Here is a 25,188-nt window from a genome sequence, read left to right on the forward strand (position 1 = left end):
CTTCGTTTATGCAACTGCTTAATTGCAGTGGGACTGTTTATCCTGAATGGAATTCAAAAAAAGCATCAAAAGATCTATCCCATTGAAAGAGGGGCAGGTGAATCGTGAATTAGTGCTGCCTTTTCTATCATCGGAGGATAACACGGCCACATATTACAATATTTATTTTATTTATTTATTAAAACATTTCTATGCCGCCCCTTGCCGAAGCCTCGGGGTGGCTTACAACACAATAAAATACAATAAAATACAAAAATAACAATATAAAATTAAAATTAACAATATAAAATAAAAAAAATATAAAAGAGTTGCCAGAGTAGATCCGTGGGCCGGGGTGACAGCTGGACCTGTTGCAGGATCTGGTCCAGAGACAGGTTCCTCTCCTGGATCAGCTCAGAGCAACACGGAATTGCAGGAAGGCTCAGCCCTTGCAACAGATGGATGGATGTGTTTTGGGGATCCCCCAGTGATCTGTACTGAGATTGGCCATTTTGCACCTACGACAACACCAAAATGTTTAGGCTGGTTTAAATAAAAGGGAGACGAAGAAGAGCGCCAAATGGTTCTCTCCAAGCAGGGGGAATGGGCATTGAAGGAGCAACTGCGGTTGAATGTAAGGAAGCGGAAAGCGGTGCATGTTTCAGGTGGCAAGGGCAGAGCTGGTAGCACTAACCGGGAAAGGGATTTTGGTGGCGTCGTCATTGGTTCAAAGAAAAAGCCAACTCAGTGCATGGCTGAGGCGAACAAGGCAAATTCTTTTGGAAAGGAATTGCGCAAGAGTGCCAATAACACAATGCTTTTATGCAAATTCACAACGCGACTGCATTTAGGATATTGTGTGCTGTTCTCACTGCATCTCAGAAAAGATTGTGTGGAGCTTAAACGTGTGCAAAACAGAGCAGCAAAACTGATCAGGCAACTACAGCAATTCTCCCAGGAGGAAGGGGTACAAAATCTGGGGCTTTCTGGCTTAGAAACTAGCTGAATGTTGGGAGATTTGGGACAGTCAAAAGAAATTCTTCTTTATGCAAATACGCCATTAAATGGTGGGATTTGCTACCCCCAAGACGTAGAGCTGGCTGTCCACTTGGATCAGCAGTCCTCAAACTTTTTCAATAGGGGGCCAGTTGAAAGGCTACAGTGACCGTTGCAGGCCGGTGAGGTGGGGGTGCCTGGGGGCGGAGGCCGGGGTTGGTGAGGTGCCGTTGGGCACACAGGGCGGTGGATCACTCACTCAGAGATCTCCCAGTGAGTCCACAACCGTCTCCGAGCGCAAGCGCGAGTGCACAGGAGGCAGGCGGCAGTGGCTTGCTTGCTCGGAGACCATCTTCAAGTGAGCACACCACCGCCTCCCCATCTGCGCAGCAAGCTCCTGCACAGGCGGCAAACAGCAGCGTGGGCCAGATCCGTCCCGTGGGCCGTAGTTTGAGGACACATGACTTGGATGGTTGGAAAGGGTTGGGAATGTCATGCCACATGGATTGGTGGTCCTGGAAGCAGCCCTGCTCCACCCGGGTTGTTCCTTCCCTCCCCTCCTTCCCTTTTCCCCTTCCATGCCTATCCCAAGTGACACAGCCCCAGGACCAACTTCTCCCTAATCCCTGTCCCAATGTGCTTCTGGCTTGCCAGAACTTCTGCCTATCTGGGGGGTGGGGTGATATCAGGCTTGACCACCAGCTCCTGCAGCCCCCATTCTCACAGCCACTGACACCCCCTCCAAAGTACCCAAGTGAAGGTGCTTCCTCTGGCTGCAAACCAGTTCTTTGTACTCCCTCGTGCGTGCACCTTTTTTAAAAAAAATCCTGGTCTTTGACAAATGCACACCTGTGCACTTATGGAGGTTCGGAAATGGGCAGCCTCACCTGGGCAATGTCTGAATAGGCGGCTCCTGGCAATGTCCAGCAGGACATTGACTCAAAGTAGCCCCTCCCCTCCCCTTGGTTTGACAGCTCGTACAAGATTAGCAAGGGGCGAATGCTCTGTCCCCATAAAAGGGGCAATTAACCCCCTCTGGGGAGCAAGTGTCTCTTTTCTTTGTTCGGACTCCACTGTCCTAAGGGTGTCCTCACTGTTCCACATTTTTCTGAAACTCTCCTTGCTCAGGAACATGGAAATGTGTGAGGCAGCCTCTTTTAAAAGGAACTGGAGCTATGGCATTAACTTTCAAAACAGACCAGTGCCTTTTAAAAGGGAATTTTAAAAGAGGGCTTCCCATGTCTTTTTCCTTAAAAACCTTTTAAGAAAGGTTAAGGTTTTTTAGGTTTTTAAGGAGCCAGAGTTTGGACAGCTTCCTCAAAAATGGTGAGTGGGGACAACTTGTACCCTTCCATGTTCCTGAGCAGCTGGAGTGCTTTTAGGACAGCTGAGTTGGAGGAGGAGGAGGAGGAGGAGGAGGAGGAGGATGAGACAACAATGAGGGCAATTAAGATCATTTTGCCATGAAGAGTGAGTAAATCCTACCACCCTCTTTATGTAAGCACTTGTAAAAGATCCCTCGCATTTTTTTTTAAAGTATGAAAATAGTTTTGCAAGTTAAGGGGTCAGAAGAGCTGCTTGCAATCGTGAGCACCACTGCAAGGTGTCATGTGGGCCCGACAAAGGAGTTGTCGATGTCTGTCAAAATGGGGCTTGTGAAAGGTGGTGGTGAAGCCAGAGATTACAATTTCTGGATGGAAAATGCCACAATCTGCTGAAAGTGGCCCACAATCACAGCAGGGTGAGTAGGAAGCCAGTGGCTGCCACCCCCAAGTACTGCCTGGACACTTTTTGGGGGGGCAGCAGTCACAAGTGGGGCCCTCAACATGCTTGGCAAGACCGGCAGGGAATTTTTGCTATGCTTCCCAAGACGCCCATTCAGCATTTCCCAGTTACCATGGTGGAGTTGTTTGTCTGAGTTTGCATGATAGGACAACCCATCATGGTTACAACAGCCCCTACAACAAGCCATGGCTTGTCAGGGTGGCTGGTGCCCATAAACCACCTGTGGACAATGGTTTGCATGCCCTGTGGCCTCTTGCCCCCGGTTGGTTGGTGCATTTTGCAAACCCAGTCAAATGACGGGGGCTAAGATGGCCGGTGGTGGCTGAGCATGAGGATGCCTATTACTTCCATTACCTGAGACAAAAGGCCTCTCTGTAGTCGCTGCGGGAGAATGTGAGTGGGCACTTGCCAATGCCCCATTTGTGGGCTTCCCACAGACAGCTGGTGGGTCACGGTGGGAACAGAGTGGGGCCTCATCTGAACGTACATGACTCTGGGATTTCAGCCTTCGCATCAGATAACAGGGGACTGTTGCTGTTGATCGGTTCTTTTTTACTCTTCAATAGCTCTCCCTTGGACATCTCTCTTTTCGCAGGAAATAATGTTACCACACACAACTTTATTGCAAAGATCTGATGAAGGAAAATATACTCCGCAACGTCCCCTTTGGATCCCTTTGATGAATGGAATCTGTGAGTGCCTTTCCCAGGAGCATCATTTTAGGAAGGCAGTTCCAGATTGCACATCTGTGCATATTTCAAATCAATTTTTGGAGTTTGCATTTCAGCTCCTTGGACAATATTTGCTCACATGTTTCCATTCCCTTCCTCAGATGCACAGTACAAGGGAGTTCAAATAGGAGGCCAAAATCCAACCGACAATTGATTTTGCATAAGGGAGATAATCATATCTACACTCCTTTAGATCATAAAAGTGCTCAGCTCAGCAGGACTAAATGGTCCTCACACATGCCAGAGAATAGGCTAACCATCTACAACACGACCACTGGTCATCATAATTGAGGGTGGGCAATTGTGGGAGGTCCAGGGGCATCTTTGTTCCTCCAACCCTCCCCCACCCCGCTTCTGTAACCTGCCCTGAGTTATTTCTTAAGTCTTTAAATCACAGATTTACCTCTGAAGTTCAGTGGCAAAGCAGCCCATGGTGGTTTTCAAGCTTGCAATCAAGGAAAATTCGAACCTTTTATTTCTTTAATGCACCATTAAAAATGTATTACTTAAATTTAAATCTCACTCTTCACACTTCAACATACTGAACAAGGTGCACAATAACGTATTGTCTACTAAACAAAAGCTGCCACTGATTATTAGAAGGAAAGGCTGCATTTAGCACTTTCTTTTTCATTTCTTATTAAAATACTGTAAAAAAAGTGCCTGGAGTTTTCAGACACACCAGTTAAAATTGCCCCATGCTGCACTTTGATCAACTTATTTTAATCAGGAGATTGAAAAACTCAGCCATCTTCAGTTAATTAATCAACCGGTACACTCTATCATCATTGATTAGTCCAGCAAGCCAATCAAACCTCAATTGCTTAATCTGTCATTTTAATCTATAAAGGCCTTAATCCTAGACCCACATGTCTGTAAGGAAAGTCCATTGCACTTAGTGAGACTTACCTCAGAGTAGACCCATGTAGGACTGCATGTCAGACTAGCAAAGTTCGAAGCACACTGTGAGATGCCGGCATCGTTCATTCACATCTTCGCATTGCCTAATGTCAAAGCCTCTGGACAGAACAGATTTCCTTATAATACTTACTGGGGTTTATATGACAAATTCCATGCTCTTTAGGTATGTGTCTCTAACCATATCACAACAGTCTTGCAAGGTAGGGCCATATCATTCAAATGGAAGCATAAAGCTGGAAGATTCTGCCTAGAAATAGGGTGGAGACACTCCGGCCCACATGTTTTCCTACAAATTGGCTGATCATGTTCCAGCTTCCATGCAGTTTCTTCCTACACTAGAAGGTTGAAACCTACCCTTCACTTTCCACCCATCAGGAGCTTCTCCAAAACTGTATCTCTGAGACTAACGAAAATCTTCCAGTCAGTCCGGGCACAGGGCTGTTTTTTGAGCTAATATCCAAGGCAAGATCTGAACTGGAGAGGTCTAGTTCCTGGCCAAGGGTTTACACTTTTGACAACAAACCTGCCAGGCAAAAGATTTTTACTGTCAATTTACCGTCCGAGGACTGTGGCTGAGAAATTAAGCAAGGCTGAGTGCGTCATGGACATGGCACAGTAGCTGAGAACGGCCCTGGACATTTCTCTTAGACTTGTTGCATTTCCTCCAATCCATCAGTATAGAACGGTGGAATGAAGTGACCAGAAATTCCAATGAAATAACAAAATACAAAAACCTGTACATGTCCATTAGGGTTATTTCCCCAGAACATAAATATCTTGAAATATTCGCACTCCTTTTGCACTTCTTCCTTTTTCTCCCCCATATCGGAGTATTTTGTGCACTGTCACTGGTGACTAAGCACATTGGTAGACATTCTTCACATATTCGAATTGCCTCCCACCGCATTCTTTTTTATACTTCCTAGATCTGACAAGTCACCTGCACGTTTGTTCCTGTTCTCTGTGGAGGAGACTTTTCTTTGTGCTTGCAATTCCAAATGCTTGTGCCCCAACCTCCTTCTCATGAAACTGTTTTCAAAATGACATTTCAGATGTTTTGATCCTGAATGGATGGGTTGATAGATGATGCATAATGAAACGGAATCCCGTTTTTGTTTCACCTCCTAGGGGCAGAGAGCTGCCTCCAGAGGCTGGCATGGATGGGTACGGAAGGTGGAAACAGTAACTTGTGGGGCTTCATCGGCCAAAACCTGATGCCTGCATAAAGCCATATCAAACCTTGCTCCGGCCAGAGAACATATGCAATTCCTGCCCTGTCTCTACACTCTGGGGCTTTCTGGGCACTCTGGGGCTAAGTTAGGACTTCAGATCCATCAGCCCCAGTAACTGCAGCCCCACCAGCCATGAATGGCTCATGGAAATTCCCAGCAATATTTCAGGAAAACACAGGGTCTCTTATGCTTCTGCCTAATTTGCAATTACAATGGCATTGTCATCATCATTATCAGGGCATTAAACACACAGAAAGAGAGATGCATGCACAGAATCTCAATTCAATGGAAATGGAAATTACTCAGGGAGTAAGGCATCTGGAGCATTAGTTAGAAAAGAAAGCCAGGTAGCAAGGGCATAGATCAGGGGTGTCCAACCTTTTGGCTTCTCTGGGCCACATTGGAAGAAGAAAAATTGTCTTGGGCCGCACATTAAATATACAAACACTGAAGAAAGCTGATGAGCAAACAAACAAACAGGTCTATGCATAACTTTTGTGATATCTGCCACCACAGATAAGCAAGAAGTCCTCACATAATAATCCTAATTATGCAGTATCCCCTTTGGAGAGTCTTTTAAAATCATCTAGCAGAAAAGAGGGCAACATAAAACTAGTGAGATGTTTGACATCGTATCTGAGAAACCAATGCATCAATATCTTGTTCAATGGAACTACTTGAAATTCAATGAGTTCTCAAGGTGTTCATCAGATATTTTGGTTTTGCTTGTACTCTTAGTTGCTCACAAATGTACGTGCTGCCAAAAAGTAAAGACATGAATAAAGTGTGATTGTGGAGCGAGGGATATTTGCCTCTGGGAAGACAGGACCTATAAAAGTCCATGATCAAATTTTTCTTTAAGTTGAATGTCAGATTACAGCTCTAACCATTCCATTGGAAAATTGGCAGGTAACATATTTATGTTGACTGAAAATGAAGTTGCAAACATATCGAAATAGTGATAATTTCCCCGGAAATCCTGAAATCTGTTTTCAAATTCTTAAATCGAAAAGCAAGGCTGCATATTTTTTGTTGTTCACAGGACTGCGTTTATCCAATGAGTCAAAATGTATAAATTGTTTGCCATGGTAGGATGAAATATTATTGATAATAGCAGCATTTCACTTGCCAAGTCACCATGAGCACATGTAACATCTGATGGTGTCAATTCGACTATCTGTGCTTGGAAGACAACACACCAGGAACTGCACACTGCTGTAAAACTGAAGCCATGACCGTGTACAAAGAGCGAGAGCATACGTACGTATATTTTACGCAACACTGAGACATGACATCGTCAACGAAGTTCACGCTTGTGAACTGTGCAATCGAGTTCCCAAAAAATTGCAAAAAAATCTCATAATATTTTTTACGTCATTTTTGATTTTCTGTTGGGCCACATTCATAGCCATCCTGGACACAGGTGGCTCGCAGGCCGCAGGTTGGACACCCCTGGTGTAGATGAAACCAAGGCGTTTTCCCAAGGCCAGATAAGGCTACCCTGTGTTATTCTGTTGCAAGGCTCAATTGTATTATGAAATACAACAGAGACTCTGTCTCAAGAGGCACATGTACTTATGGGGTGTACCTGTCACCTCACCGGTATCTAGTGGCAACCTCAGTACACTACCTAACAAAATCTGTTGGAAGGACGGGGGCTTATTCACGTCCTCCTCCCACCATGCTAGCACTCACGAACAATGCGCTTCTGCTGTCTACAGAGGAAAACCTGGTTAGTCTCTATGCAAGCAAATCAATGGGCGCACGTCATCTGAAATGCAGCAATCCAAAGCCAATGGAAGGAACACTTTCATTGTCTCCAGACAGCTGCTACCCACCTAAATCTTGTCCTTCCTGAACAAAGAAACTTCAAACAAGACTTGATCAAGAGAGGTGACAGTGTATCTGTTTAGAGCTTAATAGAAGAACCAAGGGATGTTTGTTGTTTGTTCCCCTAGTGTGAGATTAGCACAGCAAAGTTAGGTGTTCAGCAAACACGGCAAAGCATTACCCCTCAATTACTACTGTTGTGAAATCAATTACTGTAATTCTAAATGTAAGTACTCCGACATGTGGATCACACATATATGGGCTTCGCATCAAATTGTCACAAACTGGATCTACGCAGCATTTCATGGGTGCGCTGTTTACAGACGAACCCTATGTATGCATCTGTTGATTGAGGGTAGCTCCCAAAGTACTGTGCTTCTTCTTGATTTTGCAATTCGCTCTCCTCTCCTCTCCTCTCCTCTCCTCTCCCCTCTCCTTGAATGCCTGCTCATGCAAAGAAAATCTGGACCCTCCCCCCCAAACTCATTGCCAGTCCAACTTAAATGGAAAGAGTTTGCCATGGCTCACCTTGGACTGCAATGTATTTATGAGGGGGTAGAGGTCAAGTCCCTACTAGGTGCGGATTTCAAAGAAATCTACCACAGATTCAAATGAATTTCTAAGAATTTCACCCAGAGATTCTGCAGTAGCCTGGCTTTTTCCAGGTACTGTGGACTTGCTGTCCCCCCCCCCCCCCCCCCAATTTTACATAAATTTAGTCATAGGAAAATATGACAAATGAAAAACCATTAACTAAAAATGCACATTTCTCCCACAGGCTAAAGTGAAATGCATATTTTTCAGGGATTTGCATAGCTTTGTGAACATGGTTGGGAGTGTGCGTTTCTGGAGATGCATGCAAACAGGTTTGCACAAAATCCAGTTCCAACAGGAAGAGCGAGGAGCGAATCGTACGCAGATTGGGCTGCACTGTGTTTGTACATTACTCCTAGCAAACTGCAAGGCATAACACAGGGTGGCGACCCAGATGCTTGCGAGCCCTTCAGGGAGGACTGATAAGGTACTTCTGCATGCCTTTAAAACTAGAGACTGACAACAGGTGTGCATTTGTTGTGGTTGTGTTTAAGCAAGCTGGTAGCAGCTGCATCATTTCCTGCAATGTCCACATCAATTTCTTTTGGGGATATGTGTGTGGAACGCACTGAGCACTGATGCCTTATCTCAGGACTGTTTACAGAAATCAAAACAATCCATCATCAAAAACGATTAACAATAATTAAGAATATACATAAAAACAAGAATAGCATGTGACCAATGAAAACAAAATCAAAATGGAATCAAGATCAAAAACAAAATCAAGATCACAGAAAAGCATTTCAAAAGGTCCCTTTGCCTGCTACAGTCAATCCAGCGATTAATTTTTCTTTTTGTCCTCATGAAACTTTCTTTCAAACTAAGGTCAACAAAAAAGGAAACAGAATATGCATGATAATGTAACAAGATCATTTAAAGACACCAAAAAAGCACTTACAATTCTGGACCTGATATGGAACTTCTATAGTAACACCCTCAGCAGGCACTCAGTATATAGAAACATTTGTGCATGTTGTTATTTTGTATGTGTTTATGTATTAGTTTGGGGTTGCTTGGAATTTGATTAAAAGTCTGAAGGGCTTTTGCTGGAAAGGCAATTGCTGGAAAGGAGGGTCCCAGAAGCAGCTTTCCTAAATTCAAGGTGTCTTGTTAGTTGCATTTGCTAAGTCACTTTATACAGTCAGACCCTATTTGCATGATCAATTCAGTTCACTTTGAGTTGTTCTGGCAGCCATTTTGAGTATCTAGGGCCTGGCAGTGGCTTGCCATATTAATATGGACCTGGGGCCCACGCAAGAGTTAGCTAACAGTTCTTGGGTTGCGTGAGGCTTAATGCCCATAGAACCCACGGCCCTAAGGCTGACACAACACCAAACTGACCGGGCACTGAAGATTCGGGATATCTCCCTGCATGTTCCGACAGACTCCCAAACTTCACCGATTGAGTTCGTTGCTTTGGCATCTTCCAATGACATACTGCTGCAGTTACACACAACTGCCTAAGAAATGCTTTGTGGAATAACCCAGGATCAGAAAGGTGAACTGCTCCTTAACTGGGGAGCACTCCCACCAGTGGCAAAAGTATCAAGCGATCTGACCAAATCTCTTCCAACAATGTTGACTGGGATTCATTTCCATGGTCAAGGCAGGCTCCAAAATGTATTAAGAATGGCTGTGGAATCTCGCTGTTCCATCACACATCTCTTAATTTTGTCCTTCGCACAACGAACAATATCTCGTGCCTAAGTGTCCTTTAGGATGATAGGTCATTGCAACAGCAGGAACCCAAAAACTGCAACAGCTGCTGGTTGGGGTTGGCATGCTGCCCAAATTAAGCCTCTACTTGAGCTGACATTTGGCTTTCCAGTGACAATCGTCACAACATGCTTAATTACGGGAAACGGTCCTAATGTAACTTAACACTAGCTATCGATATAGCTTCAGAACTTATCAATGTATAAAGCCTGAGGCCCATCTGCAGCTTCTGGGGCCCAGGGTGAACCCTGCTGAGTGTAACGCTTAGCCTGCATATATTCTTTTCCCCCAGTATGGTGCCTTCCAGATGCTTTGCACGGAGGTGTAACTAGAGCCTGGACTTGGGACTCAGTTCAGAGCCTCACAGACGAACTCCCCACTGCTATCTGGAGCAGCCTTCCAGACCTCGGAACCCTGCAAGGTGCGGGGTGCCAGGCACTGCAGCCCAACACTTTCGGGGAGCAAGACAGGGGAAGCCTGGTGTATTCAGACTGGCTGCCGAAGGGTTATCACCCCCATTCAGTACGTCCACCAGGAACAGGTCTCATTTGACCATGGGCGATGTTTAGCACCCCCTTCTATATTCCGAAATCCATATAAACTTCATGAGCGATCACCCCAAAATATGCACCCTCCCGGATTCCCAGATGTCTCCATCGGGCGCGCCATTAGCACAAGCGCACTGTGGGACTGACAGAGACCTGTCGAGCTCGGAGGCCTGCACGTTGTGCCGCGCTCTGCCAAGACAGCGCAGCGCAGACTCGGGATCGGTCCTCACGGCCTTGAGTTCTGCTTCGCTTTCGCGCGCCGACCCGTCGGACGCCCAGCCCCGCGCGGCGCAGCGCAGCGCAGCGTGGCGCGGCGCCCCCTCCCCGTCCCACCGCGCAGCGCCGCTCCTTGGGAAGGGAAGTCCGCCGGCGCCCGGGGCCGGCGCTGCGGGGCGCCTCGGGGCGCAAGCGGGGGCTCGGGCAGGGCGCGGGACACCGCGCGCGGCGCTCTCGGAGCTGCCGCGCAACCACCTCGCCCGCTCGCCCGCCTGCCTCTCGCAGGCGGCCCGGCGCGCTCCGGCGCGGGCGGAGTCGCTCCAACGAGCGGCGCCCGGGCACGGGGCGGGGCCGCCTCGCAGCGCCGGCCCCTTGGGTGGAGAGGTGAAATAGAGGCGGTCATGCCGCTGGGGCTCGCCAGCAGGAACGTCTTAGGCCAGGTAGAGGCAGCACGGAGCGGCGAGCGCGCCGGCGTGGCGAGGGTGTGAGCCGCGGGCCGGGCGAGGCGAGGCGAGGCGAGGCTGGGCTCCTGCCGCCCCTGGGCTCCTGCCGCCCCTGCGCGCACCGTCCCTCCGCATGGCCACCCGGGTGCTGAGCATGAGCGCTCGCCTGGGGCCTGAGGAGCCCGTCTTCGCGCAGCTCAAGCCCGTGCTGGGAGGCCGGGAAGCCGCGCTCTTCCCGGGACACGGCCCCGAGGCCGTCAAGCCGCCGCCGCCCGGAGAAGGAGCCGCGATTCCTGGCGGGGACATGGCGCAGGTGAGCGGAGAATTCCTCTCGTAGCCAGCGTGCCGCGTCCTCGGCCGGGAGGCGCCGGCATGCCTGTTCTGGCTTTCTGCGACCGTGCACCCGGCAAGATTGCCTCCGAGCATGGGCAGAGCGCGCCGCGTGCGGGACCGGCAGTGGCGCTCCCGGCACGGAGCGTCTTCGAGCCCGCGAGGTGTTCTCGGGAGCCGCTGGGTGTGTCCCCGCCGACGCCCTGGCTCGGCCTCTGGATCGCCCGGGGTGGGGCCACGCGAGCCGGGCTGGAGTGATGGAGGGCGCGCTCCCCGGTGGCGGGCCGCCGCCTGATGCGCGCCGCCGAGCGCCCCGCCGCCAGGCCGGCGCTGCCCCACCCGCGCGCCCGGGCCGCCGAGCGCCCGGCCACTCGGAGGACTTTTTCCGGGTTGGAGAGGCGCGTGGAGTGAGCGCGGCGGGCGCGCAGGGGGCGCCCCGAGCGGGGCTTGCGGCGGTCGGCTCCGACGTGGTCGCGCCCGCGTGAGACCTGGGCAGCCGCGGGCTCGGCGCGGCTGCGGGCCAGCGCCTGTTGCCGCTCCCCCCGGCCCTGCCCTGCCCTGCCCGGCCTGGCTGAGGCTGGGTCCGGCCACGGGCCCCACTGCAGCCTTGCGGGGCGGCCGGGGGCGCCTTCCTTTCCGGCGGGCCTCGGTGGCGCGGCGAAGGGGGCCCGGGCGGCGGCGGTCCGGGGCGCCCCCGCGCCCGGGCAGGTGTCTCGCGCGGCGCCCCTCGCGGAACGCCCGCACCGCCCGCTTCCCCGGGGGTGGCGGAGCAGCGGCCCCACCTGCCCGGCAGCCGCGGTGGCGGCTCTCCGCGAGGGAGCCGGTGCCCCGTGGCGATCCAGAGGCGGCCCAAGCCTCGCCCTCTCCAAGGGACGCAGACCCACCCCGCCCGTGGCGTCTGCCCGGCCGGGGGGCAGCCTGCCGTGGAGCCCCCTCCTCTGCCTGCGCCTCCAGATGCGTAGGGACCGCGGGTCCTGCCTTCGCTGGGCGGCCCGGCCAAAGGAGCAGGGCGGTGGCGGCTGTGGAAGATGGGACGTAGAGCCCGACGCATCTGGAGGACCCTGGCTCGGAGACTGCTGGCGCAGCGCCACCCAGCTCAGTGCCGTTGGAGCTGCTCATGACTCGCTCGGCTCCCCTTGATGTGAATGGGTTTGCTCTGAAGTATGACTAGGCTTGGATCCGGTCCAGGATCGTCAACGGCTCCTGAATGTGGGAATCGGTGGTGCTTTGGGCCTCTAAGCCGGGCTTGGCAGCCTTCGTCCCCTGCCCTAGTCCAGCGCCAGCCCTCCGGGTTGTGAGTAGAGAGGTTTTTTTTCCCTCTGGGCACGTTCCCAGCAGCAAGTGGGCAGCGGGGTGGGTGGGTGGGTGGGAGGAGCGGGCCCCCGACCGTGTTGAAAGCTACAGCTGCTCCCTCATGCACTTGCTCGGCGGCCGAATTAGAGTAACTGCCCGCTCCTCTCGCCCACGCACCGTCATTTTAGATGGGGCGCGAAGGGGTGGGGGAGGAACTTCTGGGGACTTTTCTGCCCGTCCCAGAAGAACGGACTGGAAACAGATCCACATGCAAACAGCTGGAGGAGCTAAAAGGGGAAAGCGCAAACCACACTGTGATTTTTTCTCTTCTTTTTTAAAGTACACAAATGGTTTTAATTTGAAACTATTTCTAGTCTTGGGTTGTTCCATTTGAACATTTTCTTGTAGGTTTTGTCCTTTGCCAGCCCTTGGTTACTGCCCCCCCCTTCTTAACATGGCACAAATGTCAGGGGAAAAAGCGAGGGGGGGGGACTCAAACTCAAACAAAGCCGGGTTTCTCTTTTCTCCCCCCTCCCCCCCCACACACACACAGAGTGAAGAAATAGAGGCATGGATTGATTTGCAGAAGGATCTTGCTAGAATGTCACAAACGTGGAAGGGAAGAAATGAGGAGGAATACCTGGTAGTGCAGGCAGCCTGGTTTCAGTGATACTCCCCCCCCCCGCCCATAAGTGTTTCTGTCATCAAAGCCAGTTTGGGCTGTAAACAAGAGCTGGAAAAAGTCGCCTGGCGTGTTAGGGCAGATCGAGATTGGAGACAAGAGGGCTGCTGTTTCTTTCTGGTGCAGGCTTTTTTTCGGTGGCGAGTGGCTTTGGAGAGGCTCTGAAAATAAACTATTTACCCAATCTTCGGCTTGTCAGCAGCCCCTCGCTCGAGAGGTATGGAAAGGTCCTGGCATGAATGGGCTCCTTACAGAGCTTGCGGAATGCAGCCTTTGCGGAGCGGAGAGCGCACGATAAATGTGTTACTGATGACTGTGCTTGTAATGTATCGGGAGCTTCCACCCACAGATTTCCTAGCACCGCTCAAGCTAGTCAGCCCCCCCATCGGGTAATTAAAGCTATTTACTCAGACAGGAATATATGCGTAGATTCCGTGTTTATACGATCTGCTCTGGTAGAAACACCTTGGTCCAATTTGGGTGGGCAAGCAGGAGAAATGCAGGTGGCTGTAATTCATGTACACCTTTCAGGTGCATGTAAATGTTGTTTATCGATTACTCATATGCCCAGAGTGACTGCCAGGGAGCAATTCAAATTTGCATTGAACAGCTCATGTTCAGGCTTGAAGTTCAGCGGGGCCCGCCAAGGAACAGGTTTTTGCTGCGGCTTTAAAAAAAGAAAAAAAAAGAATTATAGCTTTGTGCCCCATTCCTGGCACAGGGCTGCAGATGTTGCGTGCAATTACCTCAAATGAAGTTGAATGCATGGCCATAGTTATAAAATTGTTCCTTGCACACAGAAAGCTAGCATGTTGGGGAGAAGGCTTCCATTATTATTTTTTTCATTTCTAGCATATCCTTTCCCTCACATGCTAGTTTTCTAGATTTATGGTGCTGTTTTGCCATTATACAGTAATCTGAAGTAGTACTGCCCAGGTGAATGCCCAGGTTTTCACCTGGGTGGGAATGTGACATAAATATTGCTAGACTTGTGCCCATTGTAAGGATAGAACCACACTCATTTTAGGTTTGGTTGTAAATCTTGATCGTCGTCTTCTGAAATTGAACTTAGAAGTCATGAGACTGGAAGCGCATAATTAACTTGTTCCAGAGTATTGTGCAGACTGCTTTTCTCGTCCTGAATGCATGAGAGCAGAAAAATATTTTTAAAACTGAAAGGTGAAATTACTTTTAACTGTCTGATAAGACCCCGGCTGAAAAAAATTGGCTTGCACAGTTTGGCTCTACATTTTTCAAGTCTGATTCACCCCCTAGTCTTCTCCCTACCCCAGCAAAACCTCTTATCTTTTCAGATGTTTCAGCCTCTAAGTAGTTATCGTTAGACTTACCTAATTCTTAATGAGCTCAGGGTCTGTGTATATTAAAACCACATTGCTGCATTTTCAGTTGCAGCCCCCTTGACCTTAGATACTGTATTTGATCTAAAAACTTTTCTCTACAGCTGTATTATCGTATGCTTTTTTCCTAAAGGGTCACTTTTCAAAAATGCAAGGGGCATGATTCACTGAAAGCAAAGCATTTGCAGACTCAATTGATTTCAATGGAAGAGATAAGCACATGCCTAAATTGCTCTGCTGAAATCAATAAGACCTAAAAGTACTTTATTTTGCTGGATTAAACCCACAATTTTCTCCCCTGTGTTCTTAGCTAGCATAGCTCAGTATTTCAGTCATAACAAAAACTTTGCAAAAAAAGTCTGGTTGAAACCACATAAAGATTTGACTTAGTAAGTGGTTTATACTTGCTATTAATAGATAAAATAAATTCATTTTACGGATACCTTTTAAAATAGCTAAACAGGCTCAGAGCTTGATTTGTATTGCAGCTTAGTCCCCCTATGTGCTTTTCAGTGACAGAGCTTCACCCAGAATAGATCAAAGGTGCCTGGGGCAGCCCCATGGTACCTTCCCGTCCCTGGCAGAACCCCTCCGTTTCCGAGATGACGACGAAGGGCTTCCAGGTCGGAGCAGTTTTCAGGATAGCATTTATTTATTTGAAACTTTTATACCCCATCCTATACATAAAAATCTCAGGATGGTTTACAGCAACCCAACCCAAATCAGGATGCTGTTTGTTTCCTTGTTGTCTGGTTGACCTCTGACGCTCGTCTCCCTTTCCATCTTTCCCTTTGTTGTGTGTGCTCACCTTGTTCCCCTTCAGGCGCGATGTGAGATGGAGAAGTACCTAACCCCACAGCTCCCTCCCGTCTCCAGTGTCCCAGAGCAGAAGAAGTACCGCCGGGACAGTGCCTCGGGCATCGACCAGTTCTTCACCAACAGCGATGGGTTGCCTTACAGCGTCAACATGAATCTTTACCTCCCTGACATTTCGCAGCTGAGGACAGGCCTGTACAAATCGCAGAGGCCGCCCGTGACCCACATCAAGACGGAGCCCGTGACCGTCTTCAGCCACCAGAGCGAGACGGCTCCTCCGGCCCCCAACCCCACCCAGTCCCTTCCCGAGTTCACGAGCATCTTCAGCTCCCACCAGACACCGGACGTCAGCAACCTCTTCATCAAACAGGAGCTGCCCACCCCGGATCTTCACCTCTCCATCTCCACGCCTCAGCAAGGCCAGCTGTATCAGCTCCTGAGCTCTCCAGACCTTGACCTGCCCAACCCCACAACGCAGCCTCCGGGGATGGATTCCCTGAGCAACGTGCCCATGTCTTCTGCCATGGCAGGCCTCAACACCCTCTCCTCTGCCATGCCGCAAACTACCATGAAACAGTTCCCTGGGCTCCCCCAGTGTACGTACAGTATGCCTAATCAATTTCTTCACCATCAACAAGCCACTTATTTTCCTCCTTCTCCGCCAAGCTCAGAGCCTGGCAGTCCGGACAGACAAGCCGAAATGATGCAGAATTTAACCCCTCCGCCATCTTACGCTGCTACAATTGCTTCCAAGCTGGCTATTCACAATCCCAGTTTGCCTGCAAACATCCCAATGAATTCACCACCTGTCCCACCTGTCAGGTACAACAGGAGAACGAACCCGGAGCTGGAGAAAAGACGTATTCATTACTGTGATTATCCAGGTAAGCTGAAAGGGAACAAATGCGCCTGTTGCTTGGTTTCTTTTTAAGTAGATTACATATGGGCCATTGTCATGTGCCACAGGAAAACTAAATAATGGATCCAGCTAGTCTCTTTCTGGGTAGACAGAGCAATTGCTCCCTTGGTTATGTCTGTTGTTTTCATAGATGATCGGGTCTCTTTTTTTCTTTTTGTTTTTACAAAAAAAGCTTCCATCTTCATACTGAATTTGCATTAAAAGTCATACTCTGAACAAAATTTTGAGCCACAGTGGGGAAATAATTTCCCTAGGCTTATATAGGCCATGCCCAATAAACTGATTCGTGTGGTAAATGTATCCTTGGACTGTACTACTCTATCCAGATGATGAAATGCATCTTCTGGTGACCCTTTGCTCAGAAGAGGAATCCTACACATAAATTTAGCTTGGAAAAGTCAAGGTTAAACTCCTTCCTTCTACAGGAAGATATGATGCTTTCAGATCTGTGGTTTCCCTCCATGAATCTGAAGTGGTACAGCCCAGGAGCAGTTCTACCGCATGGACAGCATCTGTAAGCTGGACTTAAAAGTCAAGGACTGGGCTCATAGAGCTAATATGGACTTGATGGATTAACAGTAAATGGTAATGGCCTAGACCAGCGTTCTCCTACCGGTAGCTTCTACACCCTTGTTGGCCCAGGAAGCATTGTGTCTGGGCAGGACAGGAGCTGTACTCTAGCACATCTGGAAAACACCTGGGTGGGGAAGGCTGGCCTTGCTCATTGGCTGCTTCAGAGAAGAGAGTTGCCCTTTTCATACCTGGGAAGCTCTCTTTGCTGGCAACTTCTCATGTCCTTTTAAGGAAATCTCTCCGTGACCCTGCTTCTTTCTACTTGTACCTGGCATGACTTCATCCAGCCTCCCCTCACTTGCAGTCTGGTTGCCTCCAGATGTTTTCGCCCACAGCTCCCACCAGCCCTAGCCAGCATGGCCAGAGGTGATGGGTACCCTAGTCCAAATATCTGGACAGCACCATGTTGGGAAGACTGGCATGACACCTCATGGGGAGTGGAGAGGACATGATGAGCCCAACCTTCTCCACAAGGATGAACCCCAGTGTAGCCTTGGATGGAGTTTTTGTAGACTGTACCCAATCAGTTCTGAATACATTCTGTGTTCTACGTATGACCCATGATCCTGAAGCTACACACCCCAGTCCGGTCTCTTCTCGCTTGCCCCTCCAGACACACACAACTTATTTTTGTTGGCACGTCTGCCGATTCTTTTTTCAGTATTTCACTGTGTCAGGGACTGTGATATTGGGGAATGTACCAGAATTCTTGGTACATACCTCAATATAATACTGTACTACTTGATCTGCAGTTTGTGACTAATTTTGTTTTGTTGCTTAATGCTCAGTTTAAATATGTGAACTTAGGTAATAGATGAGATGTTGAGACAGTAAGATTCAAGGGAACAAATACTGTGTCAACAAAAATGTTTAGGAAGGCATTGAATTAAAAATTCCAGGTGTGTCCTCTTGAAGCTTTATCTGGCCTTATCCAGTCTATGTCAGGAGTACAAGAAGTGCTACTTCTGTCAATGAGAAGTAGAATATTCTGTGTGACATACCAGATCTGAATGATTTTCTTAAGCCAAAACAGGGCCAGGAGTTGGTGTGATCGTTTGGTTATTGTGCTAAACGTTAATATATCCTAGACATGAATGTTCCCAACCCTTATGTGTCTTCTCGGTTTTCTGTCTTAGGTTGCACTAAAGTGTATACGAAGTCTTCCCACTTAAAAGCGCACCTGCGAACTCACACCGGTATGTGTTTACTGTGTTCTTAGCTGTCCTATAAATACAAGTTGGCCACCTTTCTTTCTCTGCTTTGCGTTGGTTGAAAGGTTTCCCTTGGTTTGCTTCAAGCGGAGAGTGATAAATCAGCCAAACAGAGTGGTTAATAAAATGAAAACTGACACTTTTGACTTCTTAAAATAAAGAGGCTTAATTTGGGCAGTGAATAAATACTCTCTTGGAAGCCTCCCTGTCCTCACGCATTTTGCAGCAACTTCTCATGTGGGTTTCGTTCCTCTGGGCTGCACTTCCTTGGGAGGGTGGCTGATTCAGTGTACCTAAAATGAAACATACATCTGATCTTGGCTTAACTCGAGGCTGAAATTCAATAACGGCTATCTGGGAATAAACTAGTGGGATTGAGTCTCAGTAGACGTGCCTAGGATCGGTGTATAAAGCTTGGCCATCCTTCGTTTATTTCATAAAAATAAGTTTCCCAACAGTTGTTGGTTTTTTCCCTCCAGAGTAGTCCCCACACTGCTGTTTCGCCAGCTATAAAGCATCGATGAAAATTAGATATACATTCCTTTAAGATGACTTGTCGTGTTGTATTCTGAACTGGGCTGTGTGTTTGAGTGAGAAAGAGAGCAGAAAGCTTGATAAGTAGGTTCCGAAGGGTATGTATTTTCCTCCATGCATAGTTAGCTGGCTTTCACGCTTGTGACCGAGGTTTTCGTCCACTCCGCTGTTGCTGCCGCTTTTTTGAATCTCTTCGGCCTGGGTATCAATTCTGTATTGTTCCAATCCATAAGTTCATTTGGGGGGGCATTTCAAGTGTTATAGTCTCCTGGGAGCTATATATTTAAGCTTTCTCAACCTACCGTCCCATCACCACCAGCAATGTAGGGAGTTTTAATCCAGTACCTGGGGGACGCCAGGGGCGGGGGGGAGAAAGAAGTTGGTCTACCCCAAACAATAAAGGTCTGCATACAGATTTCTCTTACGTGGAGGGGGCCCGGGCTTCATGCATGCGAGCCCCTGCCATGGCCAGACGCAGGGCCCCAGAGAGGAGCCTGCTGCTTGCGATGAACGAATGATCTCATTCTGTTACAAGGCAGTGTCTTCTATTTTCCCGTGTGAACTTATGCCCAGCACTTAAAATAAAAGGTTCTATCGGCATCCTTGTGATCCCAACTTTGGGACTGCCCTGCTGGACAAGTACTTGGATTAGGCCAGACAAACTCTGAATGCTGTCTGTGTGTGTGTCAGCAGACTTCTGGGTTTTCACAGGGCGCTGCAGCTTGCTGCTTCTCTTTTTTTCGTTTGGAGGGAGTGCTAGTTTATTGCATAGGGCTTGTGGTTGAAATTGCTTCCTCAACAATAGAAAAAAGTCAGAAGTCTGTTTTTTGTGTGTGTGTGTGTGTGTGTGTTTAAATCGAAAGATCTGAGGCTTGGTTTCATCTATGGAACAAGGGCTTGTATTCAGTGTTTGCTCGTCATTGAGAGATGGAGTATCTCCAGGCAAAAATGTTATTATGGAAATGCAAGTTTTGATAAACGAAGCAGTTGTCTCTACAAGGAACAGTGATACATTTAATTAAAAAAAAACCTTTAAAAGCAGTTGTTCTAAGGCAAGAATTCCCAAACTCTGTGCAGTGAGAGTATAAGCTGGGCGCTGACCAAGCAAGTTGCCCGGTTTGATCGTTCTTAACTTTGAGTTGGGCCCCGCTGGAGAAGTTTTGCTCTCCCTCCACACGTGTGTGAGTTGCTAAACTGGCGTTTGCTCCATCGAGTTGGAAGGGACATCCACACAGGGAGAGACATCTTGGCCGTGGGGCAATTCTCCTCATGCCCTGCCTTACCAGCTCTAAAGTAAACTCCCCTGGCGTAGAAGAGGAGAACCCACCTCCACATTTTGTTGGACTGGAACTCCCATCATCCCCAAACACTTGCCATGCTGGGATTCATGAATATGTGCCCTGTAGATAAAACCTGGTGTTCAAAAGGAAGCTTTTATATGGCATAGCTTTGGTCACATTTATCTTCATTATGACAAGACCGCCTAATTTCTCAGAATAAGTTTTCTGTATGGATACGTTAATGCGTGATATTTGCTGCCTTTTAGTTGTAAACCAGCCTTCCCCAGTTTGGGGCCTTCCAGGGCTTGGGACTATAACTCCCAGCATCCCCATCCAGGTATCAGGCATAGCAGACCAACCCTATCCAAATGTACCCAGTTGGGAAAGGGTCTTGCAAATACACAGTGCTCTTAAAAATTGCTTTCAAAAATTCGAACGGGGGGGTGGGGGAAAGGATGACATTTTTCCTCTGTTCTAGGACATAAAAGATTATCAGCAATTTATGTGGCATAGATTTACAAAGCCGAAAGCATATAGACTTGATATTAATGAATCACCAAAGAGACAAGCTCTTACAGAAGGCTGTAGGAATCCTAGGACCGAATTTTTAAAAAATTGAATTAAGAAGCTTAATTTAGCTGTTCTGCAGAAATGTCTGCTCATTCTGAGTATTCGTTTAGCTTAATTTTTTCCTATGGAAAAAAAAGCTGTTCGCGAATCATGTAGCTTGAAAGCTTTAATAAAATGTAGGTCATGAAATGCAGGTTATTAAAGTTTTGTGTGATACCCTTTCCAATCCCCTCAGGGGTTTAAGAGACCTGTTTATCTGGCTCGACTTGTTCTGTAGTATCTGTCGAGGACCACTGCTTGTTTGTTCTCTTCCCAGCAATCCATCTTAAACCAACTCTTATCCACCCTTCTCAGGCAATCTGTCACTTTAAAATACATTTTAAAAAGAAAGAGAAAGACCCTTCCAGCAGCAACCTGTGTTCTTCGAAGTCAAAACAACCATAGACCTCTTCCTTTGTATTGGAAGCCCTGCGTCTTTTCATAGTATTTAGCCACCTGTCCCCACCTGAATGGCTTGCCCTGAGTTTAATGGCATTCTTTTCAGAGCAAACTTAAAAAATGGCAGCGGTGGTGAGAGAGACTGGGCGGCGGCCTCCGTCTGGATGCAGATAGGAACGAGCTGACGGGATTTATAAACTGCATGGAATAAACGAAATTGGCAGCAGACCATAAAACATAACTGCCTGGTTACAGTGGGAGTGGTGAAAATGGACTTTCCGAGATAGCCCATTGGCTGCATGTGAGGCTTGTGGACACTTACCTTTTCCCTTGATTTCCGTAGCTGTACCTTGAGCAGCGACGTCGCCTACAGATACGAAGCAAGCCATGTTTTATTATCCTCTCGCCGTGCAACGGCGCATCACGCTACATGGATTCTGGCAGGCAGACGAGCCCTTCTCTAGGGCTGAATGCAGGATGTTGCTGAACTGTGGGTGGTTATTGAAATGTGGGTTGAGAACCCAACTGCGATAACGCTCCATGACTTGTGAACCACCAACAACCCAGGAAGGGAGCTGTTGTGTTGTAGCTCTGGTCTCCCCCTGCATCTGCTCTCCCTGGTTCAATCAACGTAAGGAGGCCGGGCTATCACAAAACTGTAGAATCCTGAGGCTTTAATTTGCCCAAACCCAAAAGTTGCATCTCCTTTCGGCCCTGAAAGCTCCATTAACCCCAAGGGCGGACGTTCCCAGTGTAGCCACAGACTGGCTGAGTACATCCATGCTGAGGCTCCTGATAGTCTTCGGGGGGCCATTTACAACTTTTGATGTTTGGGCCTCACTTTTTGCAATAAAATGGATGCCAGGATGCATTTTTAAAGTAGAGGCAAGCGACTCGTGGCCCTCCACCAGCCCTAGCCAGCACAGCCAGGGGAGCAGAGCCATGGGGATTGTAGGCCAACAGAGTGGGAGGGCCATAAGTTGTCCGCCGCTGTGTTAAAAAAGAACTGTTAGCTATTGATCAGAGCTTCCTTTTTGGAGGTAGGAATAGCTTTACGTTCATCAGTGGTGTTATGCAATCGTGGAGAGACGTACCTTTTGAAGGCTGCAGTGCCGTGAACCTTCTGACTGGCATTATCAGCAGGTGCTTGACCTGAACTTGTTTGCCAGAAGCCAATAAAAGGGAGTTAATCGTAATTGTAATAGTTAATTTTTTTCACCATAGTATTTGCCTGAGAAGGTATTACACACCCACCCACCCATCCCAGGCATTCTAAATAAAGTCAAGGCTGCACCTAACAGCTCTCTTGTATTTATGGCAGTGTTTAATTTTTGCGAAGAGAAGTGTCCATCAGGCCGGCCGCAAGCTGCCCTTCCGGTCCCGGGCCTGTATGACATTGACTGGCCAAAGTGAGTGCCGCATGTTCGCCCGCTCAGGCATCCTGCCGCAGAACGCTCCTTCACCTGCCCTTAGCTTCTGAGACCCCCCCTCTTCTCTCTTCCTCCCCCTCCTCCTCGTTGCACATACAGGGTGGCCGCCCGTACACGAGCGCCCCTGCTTCCATCGAAGAGGTTTCTGAGGGGCCCGTTAGCTTTTCTGTCCAGAGCAGACATGTTCTCCATGCCTTCTTTGCCATTAATAGTCCCGCACTTAATGCTTGAATCTATTTTCATCTATCCATAGATATAGCTTGTATTTGCTGTTAGGAAATGGAAGCCCCAAAATACTTGATACGTCGCATCTGTAACAAGACGCACACAATCCTAGTTATTCCTGATATATATATATATAGGGCAATCTAAAACATCTTCCTTCAGCACTACCCCAGATATTATTTTTTTTAGCCAGCCCACTTAAAAGGAGCCTGTAATCAAGAACCAAGAGGCCAGAACGCTTTAGATAAGCTCTAGAATTATACCTATTTTATTTATTTTCATCCCACTGTCCTTTGGAGGGGCAGAGGCATACACAGCTCTTGCTTTTCCCCTTGTCTGAGGTTGGACAAGTGGGGAACACCCCCAGCCACGTTTACTTATGGCCCAGCAGCAATTCGAATGTGGGGCTGGTCCAGTTGAACATTGCAGAAGCTTGCACGCTCATGAGTAATGTTTCTGAACCTGAACAAATAGCACCAAGAATTGTTTCTGAGTGAAGGCGCTGCAAATGGCACGTACGTACCGCTGGAGCCAGGGTGCCATGTTCTGAATCCCTTATTTTAAATCTCGATTTTTACCCAGCATCAGTCCAGCATTCCTGTTTTCCGCCTTTAATCCCACTTGACTCTTTGTTTACACGGCTTTCCCCCCTGACCTCCTTCGCCTGGTTTCTTCCCACATTGCCGCTGCCCTTTTCCGTGCGTGCGCTCGTGTGCGATGTGCTAAATGTTTGGCTAGGAGGGAGGCAGTCAGCAAGGGGGTGTCTCTGTGGTGGTCCCCCTTCCGTAGAGCAGCCTCCCCAAGGCAGTCTGGCTGGCACCAAATTTGTCATCTGTTTGGTGCCAGGGTTTACGGCAGTCCTTATTCTGAAGCCCTTGGCGACCCAGGGTCTCGAAGGGGGTTGCCCTCTCCAGGAACGACGACGAGTCATTCTTCGTTGTTTGCTTTAGATGTTTTAAACTGCTTAATGCTGTTTTCTGCTTGTATGATCTTTTACTGCATTTTATTGTATGCTTTATTGTTGTAAACCACCCAGAGAGCTTTGGTTGCACGGTGGATAGAAATGAACAATGCTGATGAATAACAACAGTAACAGCAACATCATCTTGAAGTGGATCTCTCTCCTGGTGCCTCGATCGTCCCATCTTTCTTCCTCTCTGTTGTTTTCTACCCTGTTGAGAATGAGGCAGGCAAGCTGGCACCCAGCTGGGTGTATTGTAGGAAAGTTGGCACCGTCTTGATCTGATACAAGATTCCTGCTGCTGGTTTTACCAAAGTCCTGATGGACCTCTAGGAGTTGTATAAAGGAGTGAGTGGGGAGTACAGGCCAGAAGCATCAGATCTCCTTGGGAAGCCCCAAGACCAACTGGGTTGCCAAAGCAGTTCAGTAAAAGAGGGAAACTCTGGTGGGACAGCCTGCCAACATGAATTCTCGCAGGGTCTGCCCAACTTTCTACTTGTTGGGCGTAAAAGGAGAACCTACAGCTTCAGGGCTGAGGTGACAGATAACATGGCGGTCAACTTTCTGCTTATGAAACTTCTCCCTGGTGGACAGAATATGCATCTTGGATCCCAGGTTAATAACCTTTGAGGGCCTTCAGGAATATTTCATTGCGCTAGTCACAGGAGCGCAAGACTGAGAGTGCATGTGTGTGACGGCAAAGCTGGCATTCCTTCACTGAACAGGTTGCCCTGGGACCGAGGGACACACCTGCAGCGCTCCAGCAGACCGAGGGTGCTGTCCCATCACTGCTGCTGAATTAAATTGAGCCAGGCAATTAAAAAACTTGGACTTGTGCACTTGTGAACAGGGAAAGGTTTCTCATTGTCTGCCCGTTAGTTTATCCATCACAGCGGTCGAAGCTGTTTGATGTGTTTCCCTAAGGAAGGCCACCAAGAACATAACAGGGTGTGAAACTTCAAAATAGCTCCCCTGACAACAAGGTGGCCGAGAGATGCTTGGAAAAAGTTGGAAGACAACTGGGGGCAGTGCCGGCAAATGTCTTTGAATTCTTCTTTCTGGCTGGTATAATTCCATCCCTTCCTTGGCAGAGAGACGGCGGTGCACGTGCGAAAGCGTGCCTTGTGTTTTGGGCCTTCTCAGAATGCCTGCCAGTTTTTGTGGCATGAGGTCAGGAATCTGGCTAACTGGGCCCAATTGGTCCTGCCCCACCAGGGATTTTTAAAAATAGTGTCTGTGTATGTCCTTCGCCCAGGCATTGTCTCTTATCTCATGAAACAAGCAACAGGAGAGATTGCACCCACAAATACGCACCTTCCTTTTTCACACGTGTAACTTTATTTTGGAGTCCGACTACTGGACTCCCATCTGGGTTAGCTTTTCCCAATTCGGATCAGATCCCTCCTGGTGGGTTGGATTGCAATTCCTATCATTCCCATTCAGCACGACGCATCTGGAGGGTGCCAGGTTGGGGAGCGGTGGGCTGGAGAATAAAATAATTGCCAGGAATTTAAGAGTTGACCAAACTGGGTTTAGTTAACCTTGCTTTTTCATTTGTCTCCAGTTACTGTCATAGA

At 48.4% G+C, this 25,188-nt stretch overlaps 1 protein-coding gene across 6 annotated transcripts in view; it reads left to right on the top strand.

Annotated features, from left to right (window-relative positions):
* Positions 1 to 10,907: 10,907 nt before the first annotated feature.
* The window catches only part of KLF5 (Kruppel like factor 5), a 33,680-nt gene continuing 19,399 nt past the window's right edge, over positions 10,908 to 25,188 (top strand). Inside the window, exons 1-4 of one of the 6 annotated variants that reach the window (XM_044437897.1) lie at positions 12,312 to 12,615; positions 13,423 to 13,513; positions 15,478 to 16,354; positions 18,099 to 18,597. In XM_044437897.1, the coding sequence (XP_044293832.1) occupies positions 12,485 to 12,615; positions 13,423 to 13,513; positions 15,478 to 16,354; positions 18,099 to 18,181 (1,182 nt within the window). In that variant the 5' untranslated portion in view covers positions 12,312 to 12,484 and the 3' untranslated portion in view covers positions 18,182 to 18,597. The other 5 variants (XM_044437893.1, XM_044437898.1, XM_044437894.1 and 2 more) reach the window with 5 other exon arrangements.

This window comes from Varanus komodoensis, unplaced genomic scaffold (assembly GCF_004798865.1).
Source record: "Varanus komodoensis strain SLA01 unplaced genomic scaffold, ASM479886v1 scaffold31, whole genome shotgun sequence".
In the NCBI taxonomy this organism is placed as follows: Eukaryota; Metazoa; Chordata; class Lepidosauria; order Squamata; family Varanidae; genus Varanus; species Varanus komodoensis.